Source organism: Myotis lucifugus, unplaced genomic scaffold, assembly GCF_000147115.1.
Source record: "Myotis lucifugus unplaced genomic scaffold, Myoluc2.0 scaffold_229, whole genome shotgun sequence".
NCBI classification, from domain to species: domain Eukaryota; kingdom Metazoa; phylum Chordata; class Mammalia; order Chiroptera; family Vespertilionidae; genus Myotis; species Myotis lucifugus.
The window spans coordinates 1,412,780-1,420,618 of NW_005871277.1; the positions used below are offsets into that span (position 1 = coordinate 1,412,780).

Genomic DNA, 7,839 nt, shown 5'->3' on the forward strand with positions numbered 1-7,839 from the left:
CTTCAATTCAGGATGCCAACCAGCACGGGGATCGAGAGTGTGTTTGTGACGGGGAGCGGGGTGGTGGTGGTGGTGGTGGTGGGCGGTGAGGGGTCACGTGGGCCTCGGTTTGACCTACTTGTGGGTTTGGAGCCGTCCCTTCTCTTGCGGCTGCTCAGCCCACACCCTGAGATGCTCAGTCTTCCGGATCCTAAGGTTCCAGGAACGTGAACGTTGGGACTCCTGGGGTCCAATATTCTGAGTGGGAGGTCACGAGTGGCCCAGGGTGGTCTCTGGAGCTGGGGTGCGTGCCCCCCTACCCCCCACCCCCCCAAGCCCAGGCGGGGCTCGGCAGAAGCAGCTTGGGTTTAGCTTGGAAGACAGGAAATGGGCAGTGCCTGCCCTACGCCGCTAGGTGAGCAGCAGACAAGTGGGGTGTGACAGCTCTCTGTCCCTCTCTCAGAGCCTTGCTCAGCCCCCCTCCTGTGGTAAGCGGCTGTTTTCCTGCCATTGGAGGAGAGATGAGGTGAGGCCTGGAGGAAGTCCCCGGTCTGAGGCTTGTTTTCCTAATCTGTATAATGGGCATCGTCACAGCCAGTGTGGAGTGAAGATGAGGGAGGTGCCTCCTATGAGGGGATGATCCATCCACAGTGAGGGCTTTATTTTTTATCGTTTATATTTTTATTGATTTCAGAGAGGAAGGGAGAGGGAGAGAGCGATAGAAACATCAAAAACGAGAAGGAAATCATTGATCGGCTGCCTCCTGCGTGCCCCACACTGGGGATCGAGCCCGCAACCCAGGCATGTGCCCTTGACTGGAATGGAACCTGGGACCCTTCAGTCCGCAGGCCGATGCTCTATCCACTGCGCCAAACCGGCCAGGGCTGGTGAGGGCTTTGTGAGACATCTTTGGTTGTAGTACGTGTATCTGAGCCAGGATCAGTTATTGTCCTGCCCCTCACGGGCAGTGCTCACTCCCGGCTCTTCTCCTTGCGACCTGCGTGGCCCCAGGAGCCACAGAAGCTCTGGGAGCCGCGTGTTCTTCCCACTAAATAGGCCGGTGCCTGGGACTGAGGGAGACGGGATCGGGGACGTTCAGCACTAACGTCAGGGATGTTCAGAGCAAGCTGGTGGCCCTAGGTAGGCCCAGGCGGGGTCACGTGGGTTTCCCAGTGCACTTGTCTATGGGATAGGTACTGTGTGTTATTCCCATTTTACAGATGAGAAAACCGAGGCTCAACAGACAGGGGCGGGGTCTGCTCTCACAGGCCCCTGCGGCTTCCCTAACTGTGCACAGGGGTGGCAGGGGGGATACCAGCTCTGTACCCTCCCTGGGGTGCACCTTTCCTCTGCTCCTCTGTCCACTGCCCTGAAGAGAACCCCCCACATAAAGCGCGACCCCCCCCACCCCCCCGCGGATGCCAGCATTGGGGCCTTCCCGGCTGCATCTCTTTCCATGCTCGCCACCATTCTTTTTTTTTTTTTTTAATATATTTTATTGACTTTTTACAGAGAAGAAGGGAGAGGGACAGAGAGTCAGAAACATCGATGAGAGAAATCGATCAGCTGCCTCCTGCACGCCCCCCAGTGGGGATGTGCCCGCAACCAAGGTACATGCCCTTGACCGGAATCGAACCCGGGACCCCTGAGTCCGCAGGCCGACGCTCTATCCACTGAGCCAAACCAGTTCGGCTCGCCACCATTCTTTGAAGCAATAGGACCTGTCTTACAGATGAGGAAACAGGCTCAGAGAGGGTGAAGGGACCTGCCCAGGGTGACACAGCTGCTAAGTGGCCTCCCCTGGGAACAGGCCCCGGCCCCCTGCAAGCACGGGACTGTGGGATGGAGACCGGGGTGAGGGCCCACCTTGGGAACAGGCCCCGGCCCCCTCCATGGCATCCTCCCAGCCCCCAGGCTTCAGAACGTGGGGCCCTGACTCACCAAGAGGCCTCTCCCCACCCAGGAACTGGTGGGCTGGGCCTGGAGTGTTCGCCCTCCCTCTGCAGGAAGTGGCTGAGGGCCCAGCCTTCCAGGAACTGAGAACTGCCCGAGGCGGGGCTGAGTCTTCTCATAATTATGAAATATGGCTCTGAGCTGGGGCTTCTTCCAAAGTGCCTGTGCCCCCAGGGGAGTGGGGCCAAGGTTAGGCCACATACTCTTCCCCCAAGAAGGCACCCCCCCACCCCCCATGTGCAAAGAAACTCTGCCTCCAGAAGGCACGTTAGCAGGCAAAGAACATGTATGTGGGTGTGCATGTATGTGTGTGTGACACATTTATTAAGCACCTACTGTGGGAACTTCTGAATCCATCATCTCACTGCATTCTCTCAACAGCCCTATGGGATAGGTACTGTGTGTTATTCCCATTTTACAGATGCGAAAACCGAGGCTCAGAAAGGCAAAGATCTGTGTCAAGGTCATACGGCTTGTAAGAGCCAGAGCCAGGACTCAAACATCTTTTTTTTTTAAATATATTTTATTGATTTTTTTACAGAGAGGAAGGGAGAGAGATAGAGAGCCAGAAACATCAATGAGAGAGAAACATCGATCAGCTGCCTCCTGCACACTCCCCACTGGGGATGTGCCCGCAACCCAGGTACATGCCCTTGACCGGGATCAAACCTGGGACCTTTCAGTCCGCAGGCCGACGCTCTATCCACTGAGCCAAACCGGTTTCGGCTCAAACATCTTTCTGTCTGACCCCATAGTCTGTGCTCCCAGTCCTGTGCCCTGCATGGCACCCGGTACATATGGGGCCGGCCTTTCTAGGTGATGTGGCCTTTAAGGTCCTTCTTATTCTTACTCTGCCCCCCCCCCCACCCCCCGAACTTGTTCCCCAACCCGAGCCACAAACACAGCGAGCTAAGCTCTCCTCCCAGCCTCTGCTCCTGCCCCCACAGCTAGGTTCGGTCTCTCCTCAAAGCCTTCCTGAATCCTCGCTGGGTTCAATTCTGATCTCTGCCTCTCGCCAGCTGTGTGTCGTTGGGCAAATCGCTTCGCCTCTCTGAGCCTCATCCCTCCACAGCGAAATGAGGATAATCGGGAGGGCCAGAGGTGTCTGATGCAAATACCATAGAGTTGGGTTTAAGAAATTATTCTCCGATCTGATCAGCTTGGCATTTTAGAAACCAACATAATTCTCACCAACGAAAGGAGGTCAGAGTAAGGCTGGAAGCTGAGGGGCCTGTGAGCAAGTCGCTGCTCTTCGCTCCAAATCACGCGATGAGCAAGGGAAGGTTCTGGAAATGACGCAGGCTCACTCTGCCCCCGGCGCTGAGGCAGGGGTGGCCCGCTGCGGAGGGTCTTATGTCCGAGGACCCAGAAATACCTGAATCCTGCCTAGAACACAGCTGTCACTCATGGCGGGGTTTTCTAATGCACGATTTTGAATTGCACACCCACCAGCCAGTGCCAGGGGCAGTGTGAGGAGAGAGGAAGAACGGGAAAGCAGGAGTGTTCACGGTGCCAAGAAGCGAGACCAGGGAGCTGGCCGAAGGGAGAGGCGCTGCCCTTTTCTGGCTTCCCAGCCCGGAGGCTGAAGTGGACAGTGACCCTACCCACAGGCCAATGATGCCTGTCAGCTCCCCGAGGGCCGGGCCATTCTGAAAAGGCTCTGGGCCCTGGAGGACTTGCGGGATAGGTTTGTGAAAGATCAAAGTAGCCGCCTTTGCCAGAGCTTGCTGGGAACAGAGTGCTAAGGGCTCTGCATCACCTCGTTTCATGTCACAAGAGCCTAGAGGTAGGTGCTGCCATCCCCCTGTGTGAGCAAGGACATAGCCAGAGGGAGCCAGTCCGAGCTGAGACCCTGAGACAGAAAAAGAAAAACTGTGCAGCTGAGGGAAGGGGGAGGGGGCAGGGGGCAGGGAGCCAAGACTGGGGAGAGTGGAACAGAGGAGTCAGGACCAGACACCAAGAGGCCTCCAGGGTCCAAACCTGGGGTCTCCAGCTCTTGCTCCTGGACACCCCCATCAGCAGATGAGTGTATGGATCCACGGATGAATTGTATACAGGAACGACGCCACTCAGGTTATATTACCGATGTATACAAAAATAGGGATTAAGAAGGGGGGACATAAAAGTCAATATAACTAGAAGCTCTAATAGTTCATATTTTCTATAAAAATTTTTTTTTAATTTTTATTGATTTTAGAGAGAAGGAGGAGGAGGAGAGGAAGATTTGGCTTGTTGTTCCACTTTCTTATGCATTCACTGGTTGATGCTTGTATGTGCCCTGAACGGGGATCAAACCCACAGCCTTGGTGTATGGGGACGACGCTCTAACGCACGGGTGTATGGGCCACGGCAGCTCAGATGCTTTCTATCGGCACCCAGTGGCCATTCATGCTGATCAGTGGGAAAAGCTGCTGTTGGCGGAGGGCCCGCTGTGCACCGGGCACGCGCTGGGTCGGGCGGGTGCCTGCAGCCAAGCGTCTGCCCCAGAGCAGACACACGCCCAGCTGTGGCCGCCCAGCATCCCAGCCCGGGGGGCTCGGCAGCTCAGGGGTGGAGCTGTCCTGACGTCCCTCTGTCCGTGTGTCCCTGCAGGTGTCATGCCGCTGCCACTCCTCCTGCTGCTGGTCCTCCTGGGCCCCAGCCTCCAGCAGATCCCGGCGGATGGGATCGAGGATGACCTGGAAGACTACGATGAGGCGAATGGCACGGACCCTCCAGACACGCTTGAAACTATCACAGCGGGTGTGACCCTGAGCCCCGAGCTTCAGGCTGCGATGGGAACGTTGGGGCAGAGAGAGTCTGCAGGGCCTGGTTCCCCCGAGCCAGCCACTCCGGAGGTGACCACAGGGGACTCTGGTGGCCTGGATGCCAGAGGGGCAACCCCTGGGAAGCTCAGCATGGAATTGGCCTCACAGGGGGTTCCTGTCACACCGGGCCCTCTGACCACAGACCTGGGCACTACAATCCCTCCCATCACGGAGGCTCTATCCACAGAGGGGGCTCCATCCACAGAGCTGGCCACCACGGAGGCCTTGCCCACAGAGCCACTGACCACACAACCTGCAGCCATGGAGGCCCTGTCCACAGAGCCACTGACCACGCAACCTGCAGCCACGGAGGCCCTGTCCACAGAGCCACTGACCACGCAACCTGCAGCCATGGAGGCCCTGACCACAGAGCCACTGACCACGCAACCTGCAGCCATGGAGGCCCTGACCACAGAGCCACTGACCACGCAACCTGCAGCCGCGGAGGCCCTGTCCACAGAGCTGGCTACCACAGCGGCCCCTCCCACGGAGCCCACTACCACAGAGACCCTGTCCAAGGAGCCAGCCACCACGAAGGCGCTGTCCACAAGGGGTCTCTCCACGGCCTTTCTCGTGCTGTCTGATCCTCACGGGGGCACCACCGTGGCCGCCAGCAATTCATCGGACGCCTTCATCAAACAGGGGAAGAGCAGCCAGGGCCTCTCGCCGCCGAGCTCCGCGTCCCCCAGCCCCACGAAGGGCCCGGATTTCATGCCCGTGAAGCACTGCCTGCTGGCCATCCTCATCCTGGCGCTGGTGGCCACCACCTTCCTGGTGTGCACCGTGGTGCTGGCCGTCCGCCTCTCCCGCAGGAACCACATGTACCACGTGCGCAGCTACTCGCCCACTGAGATGGTCTGCATCTCCTCCCTGCTGCCCGAGGGCGGGGAGGCGCCCGCCGCCACCGCCAACGGGAGCCTGCCCGCCGCCAAGGGCCCGGGCCTCCTGGAAGCGCCCGGGGAGGACCACAATGGGGATGACCTTACCCTGCACAGCTTTCTCCCTTAGCGCCCCTGCCCGCGCCCCTGAGCAGGACCCCGGCTCCTGGCCGCTCCCTCCGCGGCCACCACCCAGCGCTCGGGCCCTGGGCCACCCGTCTGGGCTTCCTCCGAGCCCCTGGGGGAGGGATCTCTAGGGCAGGACCCTGGCCACTCCAACCGGACCGAGGGCGCAGGCCTCTCCTTCCTCCTGGCCGCTGGAGTCTCATTCCCACGAGCCCAGGGGAGACTCAGGTCCCCTGCCCTCACCCACTGCTCTCGTCTTCTGGTTGCCAATCATCATGCATTTGGGGGGGTGGGTCCTGAGGAGCGTGGGGTTCCTGAGACCACTCTGCGGTACCCCGCTGGGGGCAGCTGGGGTGTTCTCAGCTACCCCTCTGGGGAGCCCAGGGTGAGGCCTTTTTTTTTTTTCTTTCTTTCTGAGTTTCCACTATTTTTAAAAAAATAGTTCTTTATTGTTGAAAGTATTACATATGTCCCCTTTCTCCCCTTGCCCGTGAGGGCCGGGGCAGGCTGCATGGGCCAGCGAGCTCCCTGCTGGTGACAGAGTAACCCCCCATCCTGCCTTCTCTCGCCTTCCCCTGTGTCCCAGGTTCCGCTGGGCTCTGTCTCATTCCCCGGAGTACCCCATGTCCTGCTGCCCAGCCCAGACCCAGTACTTGGTACATTTTTAAAAATATATGTTTTTTATTGATTTCAGAGAGGAAGGAAGAGGGAGAGAGAGAGAAATATCAGTGATGAGAGAGAATCATTGATCAGTTGCCTCCTGCATGCCCCACACTGGGGATCGAGCCCACCCAGGCACGTGCCCTGACTGGGAATCGAACCGTGACCTCCTGGTTCATAGGTCGACGTTCAACCACTGAGCGTGGCCACACTCGGTAAATATTTGATGAACATGAGCTGGCTGAATGCTTCGAGACATCAAGGTGCCTCCTTCAGGTGGGGGGTCGGTCCTTCCCCCCCAGTCCATCCCCCTCAGGAAGCCCCATGCACAGGCTGTTGGGTTAACAGTATTGTGTCTTGGGCACAGGGTTGGGGGGTGGGGTTGGGGTGGGGTAGTGGGGAGGGCATCTTGGTATATCCCTGTGCAGCTGGGGAAGGTTTCAGGCCGTTTGGGGGTAAGGTAAGGGACCTCTTTATTCAAATCCCCCTTTGACCCAGTTCTGACCTACAGAATTGCCCCCCCACACACAAATCTCAGACAAGTCTATGCATCAACGCCAGCCCCCCCAGGACCCCACCGTGTCCTCTCCGTCCCACTTGGGGCCGGATTCCCATTAACACCCAGGACCCACCCACTCCTCCCGCAGACTTCATGGCTTTTGTCCAGCTCCCAGGAGTACCGACTAGCTGTCATTTAAAAGTTCGGGGCCAGCGGACTTTTTCTTAAAGGGCCAGGCAGGAAATATTTTAGGTTTTGCGGGCAGCAGGGTCCCTGTTGCAACTTCTCAACTCCCTTATCATACCCAATGCAGCGCCACGATGGATACTGTTGTGAATAAATGGGGTTGGCTGGGTTCTAATAAAACTTTATTTATAAACAAGCAGCAGGCTGGATTGGGCTCTGTGCGTTTGCTGACCCCTGATCTCAGCATTGGGTGACCAGAGGGCCCAGTCTGCCTGAAACTTGCCTGATTGTATTTTTTTTTTAAATATATTTTATTGATTTTTTACAGAGAGGAAGGGAGAGAGATAGATAGTTAGAAACATCGATGGGAGAGAAACATCGATCAGCTGCCTCCTGCACATCTCCCACAGGGGATGTGCTCGCAACCCAGGTACATGCCCTTGACCGGAATCGAACCTGGGACCTTTCAGTCCGCAGGCCAACGCTCTATCCACTGAGCCAAACCGGTTCTGGCTGATTGTATTTTTTTTCCACTTTTTATTTTTATTTTGTTGGCGAATCCTCACCCAAGGCTCCATTGATTTTTAGGGATAGTAGAAGAGAGAGGGAAAGACAGAAACATCGATGTGAGAGAAACACACATGGGTTGGTTGCCTCCTGCATGAGCCCAGACCAGGGCCCGGGCAGGGAGGAGCCTGCAACCAAGGTACGTGACCCTGACCGGAAATGAACGTGACCTTGACCGGAATTG

At 57.4% G+C, this 7,839-nt stretch overlaps 1 protein-coding gene across 2 annotated transcripts in view; it reads left to right on the forward strand.

The window, feature by feature from the left end:
- SELPLG (selectin P ligand) overlaps positions 1–7,284 on the forward strand; it is a 9,510-nt gene extending 2,226 nt beyond the window's left edge. The window contains exons 2-3 of one of the 2 annotated variants that reach the window (XM_014463978.2): positions 4,525–4,961; positions 5,007–7,284. In XM_014463978.2, coding sequence (XP_014319464.1) covers positions 4,530–4,961; positions 5,007–5,747 — 1,173 coding nt within the window. In that variant the 5' untranslated portion in view covers positions 4,525–4,529 and the 3' untranslated portion in view covers positions 5,748–7,284. Of the gene's footprint in view, positions 1–4,524 lie in introns of both variants that reach the window. The other variant, XM_006098325.3, reaches the window with a different exon arrangement.
- Positions 7,285–7,839: the final 555 nt, after the last annotated feature.